Below are 24,195 nucleotides of genomic sequence, written 5' to 3' on the forward strand. Positions count from 1 at the left end.
AGGAGACAACCTCGTGATTGTTGGTTAGTGGGGGAATTGTTGATTGCCCATTATTTACTACACTGTTGTAGATTTTCCAGAAGTCTCGAGTTCCTAGTTTTTGTGCTTCGATGCGCTTTTTAGTGGTTTCCGTAAATTCTCTCTTAGCTGTCGCTATTTCTTTCTTAACGTTATTTCTAGCTTCTATATACTTCAACATTGCCTCTGAGATGGGTATATATGCTGATGACACTACACTCTATGGCAGACACGACAGGAAGACGAATGAACACATTTCTAAAGAAATGGCAGAAACACTAGAGGAAGACCTCCAATCTGTAGTGGAATGGGGACAAAAGTGGTTGGTCGCGTTCAATGCTGCCAAGACTAAACTAGTTTCATTCAATAATTACAAGAAACCCTCTCTACCACCAATAGCAATGGCCAACGACCCTTTATCTGAGAGTCCATCTTTCAAACTCCTTGGCCTAACGTTCACAGGAAACATGAGTTGGAACAATTACATTGAAGGCATTGCCAGGGCCGCTGCAAGAAAGGTAGGCTCTCTCTACCGTGCTAGAAAACTACTAACACCCGAAAGTATCCTGTACCTCTATAAGGCCACCATTCGCCCATGTATGGAGTATTGCTGCCACATCTGGGCTGGTGCATCTGCTACTAGTCTCTCGCTCCTTGACAAGGTTCAAAAGAGAGTCGCAAATCTGATAGGCCCTGAACTGGCATCTAAGCTTCAGCCTCTGTCCCATCGACGAAATGTTGCATCCCTCTGCCTGTTCTACAAGTATTTTAGTGGTGAATGCTCTGATGAACTGCAATCACTTGTGCCCCCACGACGCGAGCACCCTCGACAAACCCGACAGGCTACTAGATCCCACCCCCACACTGTAGAGGTCCCTAGATGTAAAAGATCTTTTTACTCCAATAGTTTCTTCCCCAGAACCGCAAGACTCTGGAATTCCATTCCAGGTCCCTGCTTCCCCAACAGTACTGACGTGCAGAAGTTCAAGTGTAACGTGAACCGACACCTTGCTGCCCAAATCCCTACATAGTACCCCAGTAGTTGTTGCCCCTGATAGTAGCCCCCTACACCAAAGTGGCAATTTGCCTTGTTTGGGGTGAAAATGTAATAAAAAAAAAAATTTAAAAAAAAAAAAATATATAAATATGTATGTATATGTATATATATAAATAATATGTATATGTATATATATAAATATGTGTGTGTGTATATATATATATATATATATATATATATATATATATAAATATGTATATATATATATATAAATAAATATGTATATATAAATATGTGTGTATATATATATATATATATATAAATATGTATATATATATATATATATATATATATAAATATGTATATATATATATATATATATATATATAAAAAGAGAGAGAGAGATAGAAAGAGAGAGAGAGAGAGATTTACATAATATCACTTGTTTTTTGTCTTCCTTCTTCAACAATTTATAAATTTACAATAATTTATTATTCAACAGGTTAGTCAAAAAGAAATATTAAGATTTCCTTAATCTGCAGAGTTTAAAAGAATACATTCTTTTCATCAGAGGAAAGATATTTGCAAATAATTATTATAATGAAGCTAAGAAATTAATCATTTATTCAAAAAAAAAAAAAAAATCCATGAAGTGAAAAATGAAAAAAATAAAATAAAAATGTAAATGAAAGGCTATGCAGTGGTTAGATTGTTCCAAAAATCAAATTGGTCATAGTATTCAATATTCTCATAAGAAATAATCTGAGCGATCCAATAATTATTTGCTATCTTTCCTCTAATGAAAAGAACACCTTTTGGAAACTCCACAGATTAAGGAAATCTTTATATTTCTTTTTGAGTATCCTGTCGAACAATAAATTCTAATTTACAGTCTTTGTGTTCTTTTAGAGAGATTTATATAATATCACTTATTTTTTGTCTTACTTCTTCAACACTGACAACTGTCCATTTCTTGCATTGTGATAATCTTCTCACACTTCTCTAAACACAAAAAAAGTCAGATTCTGTGAAAGATGTTAAAATCTTATAAAATAAAGATTGTTTAAAAAATATTGTTTCAGGAATTTGATTAACACACTTTTTTTCTTTTTTAGAAGTTTTTACATTTCTGAGATGCTTATTATGTTGATCTGTCACAATTAATTTAGATTATTCAAACTACCATTCTCATCTTAAATATTATTCTTGCAACGTTTTGGCCAATGTAACCTCCAACCTCCTTCAGGTGCATCTTGCTGTATTCGAAAATCTGTACTGAAATTTCAAACAGAACCTTTTATTTAATCCACGGGGTAACTTGTTCTTGCTCTGTCAACAACGATCCAGTTGAAGTCTTATATAATTCGTAATTGTATTGGTAGTACTGCATGTACTAAGAATTGAACCATCAACCTCCACAAGAATGTTACTTATAACTGGTTATTACATATCACTTTTATCTGTTGTACCACAAGTCCTTGCAGACTACTAAGAATTACTTAAGAGTTCTACCCAGTTCTGGCAAACAAAATTAAAGCAAGCTAATCCCATGGATTAAATAAAGGATTCTGTTCATAAGTACAGAATAACCGGGATGAGAACAGTAGTCCAAATGATACACATTCTAAATCCTCATCTCAAAAATTCCAAGACAATGTCATAATTAAGTATTTTTAGCTTTTCATCATTTTAGAAAGTAAAAACTAGACTTTATGTTTACTTTCATTAGCTGCGTAACTGCTACTTCCTTTATTTTGCCCTTTAGTTCTCATATTCCATGAGCAATGTTTCTGACAACAAAGAAAAAAATGGCTGTTTTCTGAGTTGAAATCCATCCATCTAACACATCCTTGACTAGTTTTTGACATTTTTTTTCTTTTTTAGCTCTTTACATCAAGTGGCTTCATGTCTTGTCCGAATCAATTTCCATAGAAGACAAAAAGCGCACAGATTAAATGCACGCAGGTTATTTTTGATATGTTTAGGCATCTTGATAAGAAGCTTGATTGATCAGTTTGTTGAGCATAAGTTTGAAATAACATTTTTACTATCAGGCAATTTGTCCAACTTCAGTTTGAAATAACATTGTTATCACTAAACATTGATTAAATGGAAAAAAATTTCAGACTTGATTCGTTTTTTTTTTCTTTTATTATTACAAGGGAGTCACTACTTATGATGGTCCGAAAGCCACTTGAGGATAAGAGTTAATAAATGTAAGGTGATAGTGTAGTAATTATTAATGGTGTAGATTTGGTAGAATTTGAATTATTTAAGGCAGGCAGTCGTAGGAAAGAAACTTTGTTCATGGAATCTGCGTTTAGATTTAGGCACAGACAGAGAGTGGGAAAAATTGTTGATAGTGGTTGTAGCTAGTCGAGTGCTTTTTTTTTTTTTCTTTTTTTTGTAAAAGTTTGGCAACAGATGAACCATAGATTGGAGCTCAGTTGTGCACTTGCTATGAAAATAACAATAGAGTAGAGATAGGTTCATAACGTCTCTTTTGTGCGAAAGAGGTTGCAAGGAAGAAAAAAGGGCATCACCTATTAGGTTAAAAAAAACAAGATATAATTTGACTTAATTCCTTTCAGAAAATACTTTGACCAGTTTGGAATTTATTTTTTTTTTAAGGAATGAATGTAATTCGGTGTCTGTCCATATTGAGTTACTTACCTTTCTTTGAAAAAGAAAGGGGAGAGAGGTGAAAAGAATAGCTTACTTTCTTGAAGTGATCCACTGCATCACTGTACATGGATGATTGGAAATGACACATTTGGCAAAGGTACAGCATCTAACATGCAGTATGCACCTGTCGCATGTGGTTTGTTAGCGCTTGCCGGCTGTCGTGGTCTTTTTCATAAATGTGACACAAAAGCACATTGGCGTTGTTCCTTATTTTCAACATAAAATGGTTTCATTCCAGATCCATTTCAATTACTTCAAAACTGCTCACATTTGCAACAATTCCAATATGTACATTTGGACTAAAGTTAAGCACATATACGAAGAAGGAAATTGTCCCCGAAATATTATATGATATGGAACTTTTCTCTTATCTGCACCGTCTCACAGAAGAGATGTTGTGAGCCTGTTTCTGTTATCAGTATTTTCATAGCAAGTGCTCATCTGAACTCTCTTTCACAAAAACACTCGACTAGCTACAACGACTATCAAGAATTTCCCCCACTCTCTATCTGTGTCTAAATCTAAACTCAGCTTCCATAAACATATCTTCCTTCTCAGAACTGCCCGCCTGTGGAACACTGTTCCACTAGCCTGCTTCCCGGCCAATTACAATATGATAACCTTCAAGTCCAATATAGACAAGTTCTTGTCGAGCCATCCCCTTAAATAATCTCAATCTACACCATTAATTACTACACTACCACCTTACATTCATTAACCCTTATCCTCAAGTGGCCTGCAAAACTCAAATGATCTTGTAACGATGTATGTAACCCACTTTCCGGTTCACGACATCCGGTTGCGCATGCGCGCATGACCTGCGCACTGAAATATTAACGTTATTATTTCGAAATTATTATTTAAATTGGGAAGAATGGGGTTTAAAATAACTTAAACGTAATACAGAAATGAACGAGTATATAAAAAAAAAAAGCAGACAGTATTAACAATTGTTTATTTGGATAATTTAAACGCAAAAAAACAAAAACAAAAGAACAATTGGGATGCTGAAATATTAACGTTATTATTTCGGAATTATTATTTAACATGGGAAGAGTGGGGTTTAAAATAAACAAAAAACAAAAGAACAATTGGGACGCTGAAATATTAATGTTATTATTTCGAAATGATTATTTAATATGGGAAGAACGGGGTTTAAAATAACTTAAACGTAATACAGAAATGAACGATGTAAAAAAAAAAAAAAAAAAGCAGATATGTCAAAATTTGAATTTAACTATAATAAGTATTATGGTATCTGTTCAGTGCAAATTTACCTATAAGTATGGCCAACCACTTATAATTCAGTAACTGTAAATTTTTTTTTTCAAAAATAATCAATTATAATAAACAGAACGACTCATAGAAATCTATCTGCATTCTTTTTTCATTTTAATATACTTTCATAGAAATATTTCTGTTATGTCAAAAAAAAACTATTTTCTTTACGTCCAAAGTGTCACGTTCATACATGAATTCCATAGCTAGTATAATATACTGACCCAACGGGTCACGGGTATTCTAGTATATATATATTAATAAAAGATGAATCTGCATAACTTATTCCACCATTATATGTCTTAGTTTGCTTCCGTTTGTATTGTATTGCCTTCTTAAAATTACTTTTATATACACACTAAATAATGCTTCAAGCAAACTACAAGAACTTCTTAAAATATGACAATTGTGAAATTATTAATTTTTACCAGAAAAAATTCATGAAATTTGTTAAGTACTTCTTTTGTTCATTGCTATGGACAGCAAAAGAAAATAAGAATCTTTTTTTCATGTGATTACACATCAACTAGCCCATTTGGTATAATGGCTAGAGTGTTCCTAATGACCTGCAAGACTGAGGTTCAATCCTCGTTTGAAACATACCAAAGACTCAAAAAAAATATTACTTGATACTCCTTTTAATAAACAATCAGCATTACAAGGTGGGAATCTAGAGTGAATAAAGTAATTCTGAGAAGTGAGTGACAACTTCCCTTACATTTTCGTATAGAGGCTAATGAAAAGTGAACTTTGAGGTTGCCCTCAACTATGTTATTAAGTTAGCATCCTAGAAAATTTTACAAAATAAAATTTTAGACTTTAGAGTGAGCGCTTGCTGTACCATATATAATCAATGTAAAATACTTTTAAAACTACAAATCGAACAGAATAAGTAAATATGATGCTAAAAAAACTTTCCAAATATTAAGAAAAAAATGTTTTGTTTTTCAACAATGTCAAAAATGCAAATATTTGCCTACATTTGTATCCTCAATTTTTATTCCTACATATTTAAAATAATTTTACAACAAAAATATTTACATAAACAAAAATATCTATACAAAATTGCATATAAAATTATTTTTAAAGATTCATTTAATCATGTAAAAAAAAATTTTACAAGAACTTTTTTGTGTGAACTGAAACTAGTGTGTAATTACAGAATCGTTTCAGTTCACACAAAAAAGTCCTTATATAAAAAAAAAAAATTATATGCAATTTTAGAGACATATTTTTTTTAATGTATATATTTTTGTTGTAAATTAATTTTCAGTTTTTTTTTAATTTTCATAAATCTTTTCTTTTTTTTTTTCATTAATTGTCAACAAAGATTCACTAACATTTATGATTTCTGAATTAAATTGTGTACTCATTCACTTTGCTTAAAAATTTGGACTCAAACAAACAAAATGAAAATTAAAGTTCACGAAATTAGACAAAACATATCAAATTCTAAATTTTATGTTCCTGAATATTTAGATAAGGATTGGTTATTGGTATTATTTGGATTCTTCGGACTACTGTTCTCATCTTGAGTGTCATTTTCACAACATTTCGCTTTGGCCTTCTTCAGGTTTATGTTGTCAAATTTGAGAACCTAGACGGAATTTCAAATAGAGCCCTTTATTTACTTCATGGGGGTAACATGCTCTCATTCCGTCAGCCATGGGATAAAATAAAAATTATAGACAGAGAAGAACAGTGGAGAGTAAGATGGCTCAAAGAAGCAGCACATATGATGAGTGATAATTACTATGTAGATCTAGTAAATAAACAATAATAATATATATATATATATATATATATATATTTAAAAGAGTGTAGCCATCAACAATTGTGAGTTTTTCAGACTTACCATTTTTTATAAAAAAACTTTATATAAAAATATCTGAAGAGAGCTGAACAAGACTTGAAATGCGTTATAAAAATATTTTTAAATAAAAAATGATAAAAGTCTGAAAAACCCACAATTGTTAATGGCTACACTCTTTTAAATATACATTTTTTTCTCTCGTTGGAACTACACAACCATCACTTTAAATATATATATATATATATATATATATATATATATATATATATATATATATATATAGTAATAACAATTAGTAAAAAATAGTGATATTTACAACTAGAAATAAAATAGATTTAAGGTTCCCAAAATCCATGGCGCAGTGGTTGGAGTACTTGGAAAAATCAATTGTAAAAGTGATATTCTCCTGAGGGTTGAAGGTTCAATTCTCAGTGTGGGCGACTGAAAATTACAATTGCAACTTACTTATGACCCCATGGTTGACAAAACAAGAGCATGCTACCCCTGTAAAGTAAATAACGGATTCCGTTCGAAATTCAGTCCAGATTCTCAATTTCAACAGAAATATTTCAGAATTCGACAAGATAGATCTGAAGAAGGTCGGAAGTGACATTAACTGTGCAAATGACACTCAAGATGAAAACAGCAGTCCAAATAATACAAATTCTTTACCTTTATTGAATGGAACTTATGATTTATTAAAATCAATGTATGAGAAGGTGACATTTTCAAGCAACAGTACATAGATGTTCCCATGCGGAAATTTTATAGCAAGCCCCACTCTCCTCAATGGTTTACTTCGACTTGCGCAACTGCCATTGCTCAAAGGCAGCATGCATACCGCAGATTAAACCGACATAAGTCCAGTTCAAACAAACAGAAGTATATAGAAACTAGAAGTAACGTTAAGAAAGAAATAGTGACAGCTAAGAGAGAATTTACTGAAACCACTAAAAAACACATCGAAGCACAAAAATTAGGAAATCGTGACTTCTAGAAAATCTACAACAGTGTAGTAAATAATGGGCAATCAACAATTCCCCCACTAACCAACAATCACAAGGTTGTTTGCTCAGCAACTGACAAAGCTAATATGCTTGCCAGCCAGTTTGCCTCCAACTCCACACTGGACCCTTCCAACCACCCTCTGCCTGACTTTCCTTTGCGGACAGACGCCACGCTAGATGATCTAAAAATCACCCCTGCTCAGGTACACACTATCATAAAAAACCTTGACACTTCAAAAGCATGTGGATCTGATCTCATCCCAGCTGTGCTATTAAAAAAGTGCCCAGCCGAAGTAGTTCCAGTTCTCTCCAAACTCTACAACAAATGCCTTAATGAATCATGCTTTCCGGGCTGTTGGAAAACTGCTTCTGTGGTACCAGTATTCAAGAATTCTGGCGAAAGAACTGACCCATTAAATTATCGCCCCATTAGCCTCTTCCCACTTTTCGCCAAAATATTTGAGACCATAATTAACCATGCTCTAGTCCATAACCTTACAGATGCTAAACTTCTGACTGACAAACAATATGGATTTAGACAAGCCCGTTCCACAGCTGACATCCTCACTGTAATCTCTGAACGTATATACCATTCACTGGACAAAGCGGGAGAGGGCAGAGCGGTAGCTCTAGATATATCTAAGGCCTTTGACAGGGTATGGCATGAGGATCTCCTCAGGAAAATTAAATCATACGGTATCACTGGTAGAATACTTAGCATGATTAAATCCTTCTTAGATAAGAGAAAAATCCAGGTTGTCCTTGACGGTTGTACATCTAAACAGTGTAATATAAATGCAGGAGTGCCTCAGGGTTCTATCCTTGGACCTCTATTGTTCCTAATATTTATTAATGATCTCCCCGACAAAACTGCCTCTGAGATGGGTATATATGCTGATGACACCACACTCTATAACAGGCATGACAGGAAAACAAATGAACACATAACTAAAGAAATAGCAAAAACCTAGAGGATGACCTCCAATCTGTAGTGGAATGGGGACATAAATGGATGGTCACATTCAATGCTGCCAAGACTAAACTGGTTTCGTTCAATAATTACAAGAAACCTTCTCTGCCACCAATAGCAATGGTCAGTGACTCCCTGTCTGAGAGTACATCTTTCAAACTGCTTGGCCTAACGTTCACAGGAAACATGAGTTGGAACAATTATATTGAAAACATTGGCAGGGCCGCTGCGAAAAAGGTAAGCTCTCTCTATCGTGCTAGAAAACTACTAACACCTGAAAGTATCCTGTACCTCTATAAGGCCACCATTCGCCCATGTATGGAGTATTGTTGTCACATTTGGGCTGGTGTATCTGCTGCTAGTCTCTCACTCCTAGACAAGGTTCAAAAGAGAATCGCCAATCTGATAGGCTCTGAACTGGCATCTAAGCTTCAGCCTCTATCCCATCGACAAAGCGTTGCATCTCTCTGCCTGTTCTACAAGTATTTTAATGGTGAATGCTCTGACGAACTGCAGACACTTGTGCCCCCACGACGTAGACATTCTCGACAAACACGACAGGCAGCTAAATCCCACCCCCACACAGTAGAGATCCCTAGATGTAAAAGATCTTTCTACTCCAGTAGTTTCTTCCCCAGAACCGCTAGACTCTGGAATTCCATTCCAGGCCCCTGCTTCCCTAACTGTACTGACATGCAGAAGTTCAAGTGTAACATGAACCGACATCTTGCTGCCCAAATCCCAACATAGTGCCCCAGTAGTTGTTGCCCCTGATAGTAGGCCCCTACACCAAAGTGGCAATGTGTCTTGTTTGGGGTGAAAATGTAATAAAAAAAAAAAAAAAAGAAAAAGAAAGGATATTGCCATGTCTACTGCAAAGTCGACTCTACCAGGATAGAATACTACTCACATCTGCCAGTATCCTTTATCTCCAGAAAGCCACCATCCAATTCTCAGTGTGGGTGATCAAAAAATACAATTGTGAATTACTTAGGTGCATCAACCATCAGCCTTTCAATTTTGAACTATACAAAACTAACCTAAAATGTTCCACACTGTCTGCCGACTTCCAGCCTTGTCACATCACCAACTAAACATAAATAGTTCCAAACCACCCAACTAGCAGTAAAATCTCATCCCCTCACTGTAGAAGTCACTAAATACAAAAATATTTTCTATTGCTTAACTTTGGAATTCCTTTTCTGCTACCTGTTTCCTCTCAACTGCATCAACATACAGAAATTTAACTACAATGTGAACAAATATCTTTCTGCTAAACTCCCCACTCAGGCTTATCTTCTCCCTATAAATAATGTTTTTGTAGAGGAAAATTGCTGTTTTTGTTTTTAACTTGGCAGAACATGATTGAGTCTTGTAAAGAGAAAAAAAAACATCAATGTTTGGCACGTTTTAGGCCAGAAAGCCAATATCTTCAGTCAGTCTGATCTTGTAGTATCAGTGATTAATTTCAAAGTCAATTTCTAAAAGCTGTTCAATGCATGTCAACATTAAAAATAGATCTTAAACCAAATATAATGATGATAATAGAAAATACACATTTAAGACCAAAAATGATGATGATGAAGGGTGTCATTTCAAAAATGAGTTCTTGATAAAATGTTTCTTTGAAAATAAAATGTAATAAAGATAATTTATACAGGGTGACCCCCCCCCCTCAAAAAAACGGGCCTTGTGTACACTTTATGTGATATCTCCATTATTTATTCACCGATTGCCCTTATTTTACAGGACATGGCAGAATCAACGATCGTAAGTACACCAAGACTCCAGTGGGAGCTGGGACAAAGAATACACTGTGTTAAATTTTACTACAAGACAGGCTTGTTTAAGAAAACCCAGGCCAGTTTTATGCATCAGTTCGAATGTGAAACGGCTCCATCCAAAAGCAGAATTCAGAAATGGGTGGACCACTTCGAGAAGTATGGGACCGTGGAGAACTTCAATGCTGCCAGAGAGAACCGTCCAAGCCACTCGGGATGTCCTAAGAAGCGAACAGCCGAGTGGTCGAAAGAGTGAGAGAGTCTCTCCAGCAGAGTTCGAAACGCTCTGTGCGTAAGCGAAGTCAGTCCCTCGGCATGTCCCGTGAGACTTGCAGGAGAGTGCTGGTGAACGATATCAGCGCTTACCCATACAGAATACAGACGCTGCAGACCCTTACAGCCTCAGACAAGAAGCAGAGGAGGGCTATGGCAGTCAAGATGCTCGTGTACCTCAGATGAAGCCCACTTCCACTACTTGGAAAAGCGAACTCCAAAACAAATGTCTTCTGGGAGTCCTCCAGACCCAATGAAGTAGCCACCAAACCCCTGCACTCTCCTAAGTGCACAGTGTGGGCTGCAATCTCAGCCAGAGACATCATCGGACCAATCTTCATCGAAGAATCTGGTGCAGCAGTGACAATCACCAAGGAGCGGTATGTGGAGGTCCTCAAAACCTTCAAGAGTGAGCTCCAGACTATCTACCCATCGCTCATGAGCAAGTTCTGGTTCCAGCAGTATGGAGCAAGTTCTCATACCTCAAACCTGTCCCGAGATTGGCTGAAAGAGAACTTTGGAGGCCGAGTGATCAGTCTCAAGACTGATTTTGAGTGGGCACCTCATAGCCCGGACCTAAGCCTCCCAGATTTTTTTCTTTGGGGCTATCTTAAGGACAGAGTCTATGCAGGGAAACCCAGAACCATCACAGAACTCAAGGAAGACATCAGGAAGGAGATGAGAGCCATTACCAATTCGGTCTGTAAGAACATCATGGACAACTTTGTGCTGCGCCTCAAGAAATGCACGGAGCTAAATGGAGGCCATCTAGAACATATGCTGTAGAATGGAGAAAAAAAGGCCAAAGACCCTAGTGTTTTGATGTGATGTTTTGAATATAATAAACTAATTATGACCAAAGTTTCATTTCATTCGGACAAAACACTAAGAAACGACACCTAATTAGAGTTGGGGCCTGTTTTTTGGGTGACCCTGTATAAAACAATACAATGCAGAGGCGTTTAATGTGCATATAAAGCAACTTTACAAAAGGCAATATAATGTAATGTTTAGTATGTTCATAAGGGAACTTTATAAAAGGCAATACAATGCAGAGGTGTATCCAATCGAAATAAACTGAAGAAAAATAAGATATAACGGTGGAATAAACTATACAGTTTCGACTTTATTAATACAATGTATATGTATTTGTTTCTTCTATTTTATCCTTGCATTGTATTCTTACTTGCATCAGCATAGTCAGATGGAAGTTCTGTGTTGTATAATATTTCAGGAAAATATCCCTTCGTCAGATGTGTTCGATTTTAGTTCAAACTTCCATCTGATCATGCTGATGTAAGAACATAATGCAAGTATAAAGTACTAGCAGGGAGACCCAGCGTTGCCCGGGATCGAATGATGATCAACCAATGTTTCACATTTTCATATTTTTATTATCATCGAAATCAGTGAAATTGATCATTTTTTAATCAAATCAATTGATTGTCTGTTCTAGTTGGAGAGTCATCATGGTGCACTGGAAGGAAGCTTCACATGCTTCCCTGCAGTGACTAAGTCCACAATACATTGTAGTCTACATTGCATAACAGAAAACCTATTGTTGATTTTATGAAATTATTTTTTATATATAATGGCTTAAAATAAAGTTTAAAATTTAAAAGTCAAGTATCATATTTCAATTGTGCTCTAAACAGAAACATTCATTTTGAACGTGTCCCTGTCATATCAAAGAACCTACTGTTGATTTTATATGCCTGGCCTTACTGCCTGCGCGGTGATAAAACTTCTCAAATACACTTCTGTGTAAGATGTTACCTTTGGGTCAAAATTGCCTGCTCCTTCTTTCATCGGATTATTTCCATTATTGATTATTGATACTTACCAAAGACATTCCAATACAAAACCTATCTAAAAACACTGCCAGGCACATGAAGTGCCTTTGTGTGAAAGTTTGTAATAATCAGTCCAGCCATTTTCGAGTCCATAGGAAACAAATTCATAAACGTATATACACACACAAAGTTCATTTTATATAATAATAATAAAGATAAGAAAACACACACACACGCGCACACACACACACACATATATATATTGTATTAATAAAAAGTGAATCTGCATAGCTTATTCCACTGTTATATGTCTAAATTCACTTCAGTTTGTGTCTATCCATTATTGTATTGGATTTTATAAACTACTTTTATAAACTCTAAACAATGCTTCATGCAAACTATAAATACATTAACTTAGGATTTTATTTCCATAAAAAATGAAAATAACAAAATTCAATTTCAAAAAAAAGTAGGAAAAATGTTTAAGTCATTCGCTGTGAAAAGTACAAAGTCTTTCAAACATTGTTTTCGAGCAGAAAAAATCTTATTTCAATAAAGAGTGAAAACAAGTAAAAGTGAAAAGGATAAAAAGGAAAAAGTTGCAACGGCTGCCATACGTTTAACTGTTGACCTGTTTTTGACGTTCATCAGCTGAGAGTAAAATCGAATCAGATTTATTTTTAGACAAAACAAAAACACTTGGATTAAAGTATCAACACAAATAATAAACGATTTCATCTCGTTGCATGACACCAACTTATAGCAACGAGATTTGTTTCTTACCTAGATTATATTATACTAGTAAGTATACTCAGAATTCAGAGGGAACAAATCTATATATATATATATATATATATATATATATATATATATAAACGGTGTTTTTTAGAGGCAGTAAACTTTAAATTAAAATAAATCACAGAAAAATGTTTATAATACAAATATATGGTTTATTCCAAATGATTTATTTGGTATTTCTAATTTAAATACAATTTCAGGCACATGGTTTGCGCATATAGTGTAATCTAGAGGTCCAATTTTCACAACTGTATGCATTAAATAAGGCTGTATTTCGACAATAATGCACTGAATGTTGTCTTCCAAGCTGCCTATTGTGTCTGGTTTATCAGTGTAGATATATCTCCAAATAAAATAATCTAATGGGGCTAAATTGCATGAATGAGGTGGCCATTTGACAGATCATTTCATGAAATTATCCGTTTATCATAGTTTTTTTTCAATAAATTGATCGTATCGCATGCTGTGCATCATAATGAAACCACATGATGAATTGCCAAACAAGGCTGAACTAAAAAAAAAATGATAGTTGCCAAATCTGCAATTAAAGAAAATAAAGTTGTCAATTTAAAGTCTGCCGCCTTCTAAATGTATTTACTTATGTATTTATTATTAACATTTTTTCTGGATTTATTATTTATTTATTTTTTACTTTTGTTCACCCCAAACTAGGCATATTGACATTTTCACATAAGGAGCTACTATTTGGGAACCATATCTACAGGGACACTATGTAGGCAGTCTATCCAGGTCTGTCAGCTGCCAACTCTTCAGCATTTCCCAGACATTCGCAATTCCATCATTACACACCGAAGACACAAGGGTCAGTCAAAGCTTCCAAATCAGCTTTAATGGTTGTAAGTCACATCTTCAGTTGACTACCACTCTTCTTGTACTTGGTGTTGGTGCTCTTGCTTTGTGAATTAAGTCAGTTAGTGAATGACAAAGAGCATGCCCAAACCATGGGATAAGATGTGCATCCTCAAGTTTAGGAAGCTTAGATCATGCATGGATTCTGGCATTTGGGACATGCTTGGAGATACGGATCTCAAGAATACATCAAAGACACCATCGATTGAAGACTTTCAGCCTTTGAATGTCAGCTACTCGTAGGGGTCAGGTTTCATAACTGTAGATAAGGATCATATGAACAAGGGCCTTGGATGCGGCATTTCGTCATTAGTTCTTTTCACAATCAAAAGTAATTCTGAAGCCGTTTGAAATCAGAGCAAGTCCTGTTGATTTGGATTGCGATTTGTGGCTGTGAAGATGGCATAGAGATATTTGAAACCTATCTACATACGCGATTTTTAAGAGACATATAAACATACATTCATACATACATTTAAACAGACAGGTGAGATTTATATTATAGACTAGCCTGGGTGCCTGACGTTGCCTTGGTATTTGGAGGTGTGTGTTGAGCAAAACAAAAAGAAAAAAGAAATTTGTAGTGGGCAGGCAGGCTCGAACCTATGACGCAAAGATAGAAAAAGAAAGTGGAGGTGTGTTTAAGGATGTTGGTTGAGCAAAAAAAAAAAAAAGAAAATTGCAAGCGCAAAAAAAGTGGTAGTAGACAAGCAGGCTCGAACCCGTACCGCGAAGGAGGAAAAGAAAGTGAAAAAAAGTGACACGTTAGCTGTTGCGCTCATCGCCAAACTAGAAGTAACGTCGGTTTAAATTAAGGCTAGACAATAGCAATTGTCTGATGTGAGGGGTTTTCTCACAGCTAATTGCTTTCTGGGTGTCTCGGCCACAAAGGCCAAGGCGTATGTCTTAGCTCTGATATTAGTTTCACTTTTATATGAAAAAGCCAAACACGCGAGAAGGCGGAATAACAGGAAGTTTACAAAAGTCGATCAAAATAAATCTACAGACGTCTGTTCATAAATCATAGATATTACAATCTAGGGAGTATATAAAAAATTGTAAAAAATAGTAACCCTCTCGAGACCTCCCCCACCCGAAAAAAAAGCCTTTGATAGACATACAAAAACATGCACACCACTTTTACCTTTTTTATATATAGATATGGAGATGATCACAAAAATTTAGACGATTACATTTATAGCCAGGGATGATAAGAACAAACCAATCAGGTGCCAGAATTGTTGCATGAAATATACTAAATCTCTTTGAATTTTTCAGTAAAAAATTTTTATCTAGGCACAAAAGGCAGACTACTGCTAACCTTAAGTAGATTAATACTACTATTCTTTACATGGAATTCTTTACAATTCAAAGTTTCTCTGACTGGATTGATACTGCTAGTTTTTGTTTGAGACAACTACATTTAATATTTGGATCACTATTATTTCTGATATTCATTAACGACCTCCCTGATAATATTGTGTCCAAGATGAGTATATTTACTGATGATACAATGCTCTATAACATACACAAGGGAAGAATGGATGTACATAAATCTAAGACCATGACCTCCAGACCCTTAGTGGAATGTACCGTAAATGGATGATAACATTCAATACTGGTAAGACTAAGCTACTCTCCTTTAACAATTACAAGACGCCTCTCTAACCACTCCATGACAAATAACCCCTACCTGCGAATACTTCCTTCAAACTCCTCAGCCTAACATTCATGGGCAATATGAACTGGAACAAATACACTGAGGACATTGCAAAGACTGCTGTAGAGAAGGTGAGTTCCCTCTATTGTGCTAGAAGACTACTCACACCTGAGAGTACCCTGTAACTCTACAAGGCCACCATTTGTCCATACATGGAGTATTGTTGCCACATTTGGGCTAGTGCATCTACTACTAGTCTCTTCCTCTTGGATAGAGTCCAAAAAAGTTTTCAATCAATAGGTTCCACTTTGTAAACTAAGCTCCAACTCCTGTCTCATCATTGCTTGTGTGGTGATAAAACTTCTCAAATGCACTTGTGATGTTTTGGTAAAAATGGGACTGTCCTTCTTTAATCAGATGCTTTCGATTAGGAATTTTCGCTACTTAGAGGTATTCCAACACAAAACCTATCTAAGAACACTCCCAGACACATGAAGTACCTTTGTGCAAAGAATTTTTTTTTTTTTACATCGTCCCAGCTGTTTTGGAGTCCAAATATATGTATTTATGCATATGATTTACTCAAACTGATTAATCGCTTATTATGGATTTTGAAACACATCCAATATGCATAAGGAGTTCAAACGTAGGCTAAATTTAGTTTAATTTAATTCAATTAATACAAAGGGGATAACAATGAGGAGTTTCATGAAAATTCAGATAAATCCAGTTTTTTTTGTTTTTTTTAAATACAACATGCATTGTGTATCAATTAATATATATTCCCTAAAAAAGGACAAATGTAAATAAATTAATAAATAAATATAGCATTGCATGTTTCTTTTATTATTGTGTAAATTTGAAAAAAAAAAAAAAAATGAATTTTTGTTTCTTACATATAAGTAATGGTATCTGGAAAAAATGTCAATGTACTCACTTGTGCCCCCTCGATGTAAATACCCTTGAATAACCTGACAAGCATACATGCAATTCGGGGCTGCTTGTGAATTTGATATTCCTTAGAAACATCCTCCTTTGGAGGAAGCCAGTTCAATCCATCGAAAGTGAATGTCGCTGGTATAATAAACTTGACAAGCAGCAAAATCCCACCCCTCTACTGTAGCGATTCCTAGATGGTGGAATACATCTAGCAATCTCTACAGTCTGACTGTACTGACATGCAGAAGTTTAAACGTAATGTGAACAGACATCTTGCTGCTTAACTCTCTACATAGTGTCCCTGTAGATATAGTTCCAAATAATAGTGCCTTATGTGCAAGTGGCATTGTGTCTTGTTTGGGGTGAATAAGACTAAATATATTTTCTCTATCTATCTACTATTATATAAAAGAAACTGTGTGTGTGTGTGAGAGAGAGAGAGTTTCCTATGGACTCAGAAACGGCTGCGCCGATTTTTTTAAAAATTTCACACAAAGGTAATCAATGTGTCAAGGAATATTCATACGTAAATTTTGTATCGGAATGTGTCTGATAAGTATCAAAAATCGATAATCTAAAAAATCTGATTAAAGGAGGAAGTCCAATTTTGACCAAAGTTAACACTTTTATACAATCTAATATCACAAGTGCATTTGAGAAGTTTTATCACCGCACAAGCCGAATGGTGTAGCCTATAAAATCAACTCTAGATTCTTTTATAAAATAAAGCAGGCAATGAATCAAGTTGATTAAAAAATGGACGATTCAAAACAATTTCGATGATAATAAAAGTATGGGGGGGGGACATCTGTAGATTCTCATTCAATCCCAGACAATATCAAGTCTCCCTGCTAGTGTATATATATATATATATATATATATACTTGACTATTCAAAAGTTCAATGAATAACAGATTATTCATTGAACTTTTGAATAGTCAAGTCGCTGCCTGATGATATCTGTTGTTTGATTGAAACAAGTGGCTATTTGTAGCAGCAGGATGTGAGCATGTTTATATAACAATAAACAAGTATTATCAGCTCTTTTTATTGAGCACTATCTAACAACCTCGTTGAATTCATTAGTCCATTACTTTTGAATAAAAAAACCCGAGTGTATATATATATATATATATATATATATATATATATATATATATATATATATATATATAGAGAGAGAGAGAGAGAGAGAGAGAGATAGAGAGTTTTTGTTGCCACCCAGACTTAGGGTCTGGAGAATAATGCCAGAGTTAAAAATTTTATCCAATCTTCGCTCTCCCTATTATATCATGGTTTGTTTGTTATTTAACAGCATATCATTAATTTTGGAGTTATTTAATACCAAATCCAGTAATTTTAGAAAAGTTTTTATGCTTCAAGTTTTTTATATCTTCAAATATTTATTCATGGCAGTTTGTTTTGCAGAAAGTAAAATTGCTGCTTTTATTTTTCACTTTGCAAAACATGACTGAGATTTGCAAAGGAAAAAGGAAAAATAATGACACCAATATTTGGTGCATTTTGGGTCAGGAAGACAGTATCTGGTAGCACTAGATGCCCTAACAAGTATTACCAAAGTAAACCAGAGAGCAATGGTAACTAAGGGACAACTCCACATTTCTCATAATCCCCAAATGGGGCCTCCTCACTGGATGTCTTTTAAAGGTCATACCGAAGACATATAATCCTTAAGGGAAAAATGAATATTGTTTTATATGCACGCTACAGCAAGCGTCATCTTTAATCTGACAGGGTAATCATAGGTGAGTGTATGAATTGGCAACCACATGATAAAATAGAAAATACATTTTTTCACAACAAATAATTCGCTAAGATAATCCCCCGTCTCATTAATGTCCTTAATTCAACAGTAAACAACAAGATTAAAACATTTGAAGGATTATTTCAGATTAAAATTGCCACAATTGCATTTTAAAATTGGCCATTTTTTTTTTTTTTTTTCATATAAATTGTAATTGAAACTGTGTTTGGGCTGATGAGTTGTGTTATCTCTAAAGTTCAATATCGAAGGTTTCATGTGCATTATTAAAAACATTGATTTGGTTTTATTGTTTTATGGCATATAAACCTCTTTCCGGTTATTTAATGTCAAATTCAGTAATTTTGTCAAATGTTTTTATGCTTCAAGATCCTTATTTGTTCAATTTTTTAATCATGGTGTTTGCATTCATTGTTTTGTTTTATGGCATATCAACTTTTGGGGGTTATTCAATGCCGAATCCAATAATTTTTGTAAAAAAGTTTTTATCTTTGAATATTTATTCATGGTGTTTTGTAGAGGAAAATTGTTTTTTGACTTTGTAGAACATGATTGAGTCTTAAAAAGGGAAATGACAAAACATCAATAAATTTCTGAATTTTTGAGACGAGGATTAGTTATTTGTATTATTTGGATTCATCAGACTACTGTTCTCATCTTGAGTGTCATTTTCACAACATTTCAGTCGATGTAACCTCCAACCTTCTTCAGGTGTATCTTGCTTAACTCAGGAATTTGGACAGAATTTCGAATGAAACTATTTATTTATATATGAAAACTCAATTTAAAAAGTGATACTCTCCTGAAGGTTGAAGGTTCAATTCTCAGTGTAAACGACTGAAAAATACAATTGCGAATTACTTAGGACCTCTATCCAGTCATGGCTGATGGAATGAGAGCATGCTACTCCCATGAAGTAAATAAAAGGATTCCGTTTGATATTCCATCAAAATTCCTGAGTTCAACAGAAACATTCCAGAGTTCGGCAAAATACACCTGAAGAAGGTTGGAGGTTACATAGACCAAAACGTGAAAATGGCACTCAAGATGAGAACAGTAATCCGCTGAATCCAAATAATACGAATAACATCAATGCTTGGTGCATTATAGGTTAGGTAGACAGTATCTTTAGACAGCCTGATCTGATAGCACCAGATATTAAAAACTGAAAGGAAGCCACAACGAATACTCACCTAGCTACAACAACTGCGAACAACTCCCCTCACTCTCTATCTATGCCTAAAACTAAATAAAAATTCAATGAGTAGAGTTTCTTTACTTAAACTGTCCGTTTGTGGAACACAATACTGTGGATCTGCTTCCTCGCTGACTATAACATGGTTGTCTTCAAATCTAGTGTGAATAAATTCCTATTGAGCTATCCTCTTAGATAATCTAGCCCCACCCTAGTTCCACCATGAATATTTATTTTGTGTCACCATCTACCAAACACTTAACATTTATCCTAAAGTGGCTTCTGGGTTTTGATAAATGATGAAAAGAAAAATAACAAAAAAAAAAAAAATGGCTGACATCAAGTACAAGTTAGTTATAGTTCTATATTAATAAAATTATGACAACTTTTGTGTAGCTGCATATCTGCGCATTAGTTGCTTTTTTTTCTTTTAAACTATCATTGATTTTTTTTTTTAAATCAAAAATGAAATAAGGAAACGTAAAACAATTTTTTTTAAATCCTGAAATTGAAATATAGTCCCTCTTTTTTTAAACATTGTGAATTTGTATTATTTAATTTACAAACCAAACAATGAATGCGTTTTTTTTTTTTTATATAAATAAAATATTTATTTTGAATTTCTGAATTTTCAATGTCTTAATCATGTTATTTTTTTTTTCTCTCCTTTTACTTTTACTTGAAGACATTTTTTTCCTTCTTCAGTAAAAGTGTCTGCCTGATGTTAAAGATTAAAGTTTAAAAAATATATTTGAATTGAAAAATAAAATCAATTCAAATGTATTTTCATTTCTTTGTAAACAAGTCAGCCATTTTAATCTTTTGTTAATAGTCAAAAAAAATAAAATAAAATTTGTTACTCTGCAAAAATTTGAAAGGAATTTAGAAGCATTTAAACTGTTTAATTGAAAGTAATTTATACTGGCTTTAAAATCCAGAGGTAATTCTCATGTACTAAAAGATTGAAAGTTTTCGAAGCTTTTTAGATGAAATAATTTTATAAATAGAAAAAATTAAAACATTTCCTTAAGAAAAGTTGTTTTAGTTTTACAACCATTTGGTTTGATTAATAATTAAATGAACGAATGATACTATAATAATTAAATTTAAATGTTAAAATTCTATTTCTGAATTTTTGAGAAAATAATTCATATTATTGTCTTGAGTGTTATTTTTACAACAGTCTACAAGGACCCATCACACAAACAGATAAAGTACTTGGTAAAATTCAGTTATAGAGCTGTGCAAAAGTTAAAGTATTTTGAATGAATGCTTTATGCCGAATTGATGGTTTAATATGGTTTAATTTGTACTTATTTTTGCATTAAATATTAATCTCTATTAATCCCTAATTGTGCATCAAACGGATATCATAATCCTTGGTTTGCTGCACCTTATCATAACAAAGGTCCATACAAAACTTCAGCCAGATTGGTCTATTAGTTTTTGAGAGAACTTTAAGCAAATGTGGTATTGTGGTGATTAATACTTATTAATCCCTAACTGTGCATTGAATGGATACGATAATACTGAGATCGCTGCACCTTGTGATAACAAAGGTCCATACAAAATTTTAGGCAAATCAACTCTGTAGTTTCCAATAAAACTTTGACAGTAAATGTGGTATTGTGGTGACTAATTCTTATTAACCCTAATCGTGCACTGAATGGATACCATAATACTTAATTCGTTGCATCTTGTCATAAAGATCCATAGAAAATTTGAGCTAGATCAGCCTAATAGTTTCTGAGAAAAAATGGAAGAGACAGACGAATAGATAGACTAAGAGAAATTTAATATAGACACTTTAATAAATTAGGTATATGGCTATTAAAAATGTGGGAAGTGAGAGGGGAGGTTATTGGTCATCGGGAATCAGCAGATACTACACTTTTATCCTTGCCAAAAGGCCAGGTGCGGCTATTTTTATAAGAGGTACATATTTTAAAGGGAGACAACTGTTTTGAGAAAAAATGTTTGTTTTATAACAGCAAAATTACAAGAAAACATTAGACATGAAATGGATTTTCATTGCTAACCAAAATTATTAAAGATTATTTCAACAAACTGACAATATTCTTTATTCCACCATTTGTTGCTCTTTGAATAAATTGGGATTAAAACAGGCCTCCTCTCAAAATCAAAGATCTGTTAATCTCAAAGGAAGATTAAATATGGATAATATATAAGGAGATATGTGTAAGACATAAGAATGTGATTGTAAGATAGTGGTTATTCTTATTCAACGGTGTTGTTACATTTTAACACTTTGGCCCAACACGTATCCGAGACAGTTGCAAAGGAAAACAAAAAGGAAAGAAATTCCTCTCAGCTTTTTCAGATGAAATGAAATGAAATGCATTTATGCACGGTTCTTCCAAAATAATGCATTGCTTCTCGTTTTTTTTTTTGTTTTTTTTACATGGAGGTCACCACTATCAAGGCCCAGAAGCCACTCAGGGATAAGGGTTATTGCGTGTTCAGTAATCAATGGAATAGTGTTGTAGTATTCGTTAGTAGTGGAGATTTGATAAAGTGTCATTACTTAAGGGGGCGTTTCATCAGGAATTTGTTTATATCCAAGTTGAAGTCAGGTGGGAAACAGGCAAGCGACAGAGCGTTCCACTTGTGTGCAGTTCTAAGAAAGAAGCTTTGTTCATGGAATCTGCGTTTTGATTTAGGCACAGATAAAGAGTGGGGAAAATTATTGACAGTGGTTTCAGCTAGACGGGTGTTTATCGTGAAAGATTGGCAAGGGGGGACCAGAGATTGGAGCTCGGACGAGCACTTGCCATGGAAATAACGATAAAACAAAGATAGGCTGGCAACGTCTCTTCTGTGGGAGAGAGGTTGCAGGGAAGAAAAAAAGGGCATCCCCCACTAAGCCACAAAGTCTATTTTGTACTCTGTCAAGGCAGGATAGACCGTTTTTAGCTGTTAAAAAGCAGAAAGTTCACATCACTGCATAATTATTTTATTCTCCAGTTTTAAAGAACATTTTTTTCTCTATAAAAACACTTTAAATAAATATTACTGGTGCAGTTTATGAACAGTGGTGAGATAATGCTATTATATAGAAAGCCATTCTTAATGGAGGGGGGTTAACTATTCTGTACTTTAATTTTGTATTTTTACCTAACCATTTAATAAGCAAAAGATAACATAAAAATTGAATAATTTACCTTGAAAATCATATTAAAAAAAAAGATTTTGATAAAAAAAAAAAAAATGAAGAATTTATATCCAATGAGAAGTGGAAATGTTCTTTTGGGATTGTTGTTGTTGTTGTTTGTTTGTTTTTTATTAACTTAAACTGTAATTCCAATAAAAGTTAGAGAATTCCTATCCCTGTATAATTTTACATTTTTTAAGGAATCATTTTATTTCCAGAAAAAAACCCCACTTTAAATAAAATAATACTTGTGCAGTTTATGCACTCTGCTGAAATAATGTTATTTAGAAAACTATTCTTAACATAGGGACTGGAAGGCTTTGTTAACTCTTCTGTACTTTCACCAAACAATTTAATAAACAAAAGATATGGTAAAAATTTAAGTTGAAAATCCTATCTAAAAAACAGCATGGTTCTTAAACTGCACAAGCACCAAATAAATTAAGAAATATAAAAATAAAATTGAGAGTGAGCATTTATTGTTAGAAAGTTGACCGGAAATTAAAACTCTCAGCAATTTTTAGCCAGTTTCAAGTTAGTAAGAGTTGTCTGTACCCGAAATTGAGAAATTGGATTTAAATGTTTTGCGACTAATTTTACAGCAATGATGTCACCTGAAAAAGGTCAGATAATGAGAGACTTCTTTGTTCTAATAGTGTTAATCCTTACCTCAAGTTTACTGATGCTCGATGAGAGTAAAGGTTGTGTATCAGCTTGTACACTCCACAGCTTCTGGCCTTTGTTTCTAACATCTAACGCTTGTACTTTCCCATCCATTGTGCTGACGATAAACACTCTGAAAGAAAGAAAAATAACATCAACAGTTGCTTCGCATTTGACATCTAAACTTTTTTGTAATCTCTACATTAATAAAATTATGTTACCATTTCTCGTGTGTTTATGTGTGTGGTTCTCAAAACTAGACTACTTTTTAATAAAATAAAACCGAGTAGAAATATATTTTCCTTTTAAATTTTATTTGATTCTTTGTTTGGGAGATGGAGAAAGAGAGAAAGGAGAAAGAGAGAAAGGAGACAGGGCTCTATGGACAAATTTATCTTCAGTTGACCTTTGACAACTAAATATTTTCATTTACTAGCCAAAAAGAAAAGTTACGTAGGTTTTACTAAACCTACGTGATTTTTGAAATATGACATCTTTGT

At 33.9% G+C, this 24,195-nt stretch overlaps 1 protein-coding gene across 2 annotated transcripts in view; it reads right to left on the reverse strand.

Annotated features, from left to right (window-relative positions):
* The window catches only part of LOC145283578 (eukaryotic translation initiation factor 2-alpha kinase 3-like), a 131,824-nt gene that overhangs the window by 77,194 nt on the left and 30,435 nt on the right, over positions 1-24,195 (reverse strand). For both annotated transcript variants that reach the window (XM_080132496.1, XM_080132495.1), the window contains exon 2: positions 23,702-23,828. In XM_080132496.1, the coding sequence (XP_079988622.1) occupies positions 23,702-23,828 (127 nt within the window). The remainder of the gene's footprint in view (positions 1-23,701; positions 23,829-24,195) is intronic.

Source organism: Euprymna scolopes, chromosome 8, assembly GCF_053919585.1.
Source record: "Euprymna scolopes isolate OS-2025 chromosome 8, ASM5391958v1, whole genome shotgun sequence".
Lineage (NCBI taxonomy): Eukaryota > Metazoa > Mollusca > Cephalopoda > Sepiida > Sepiolidae > Euprymna > Euprymna scolopes.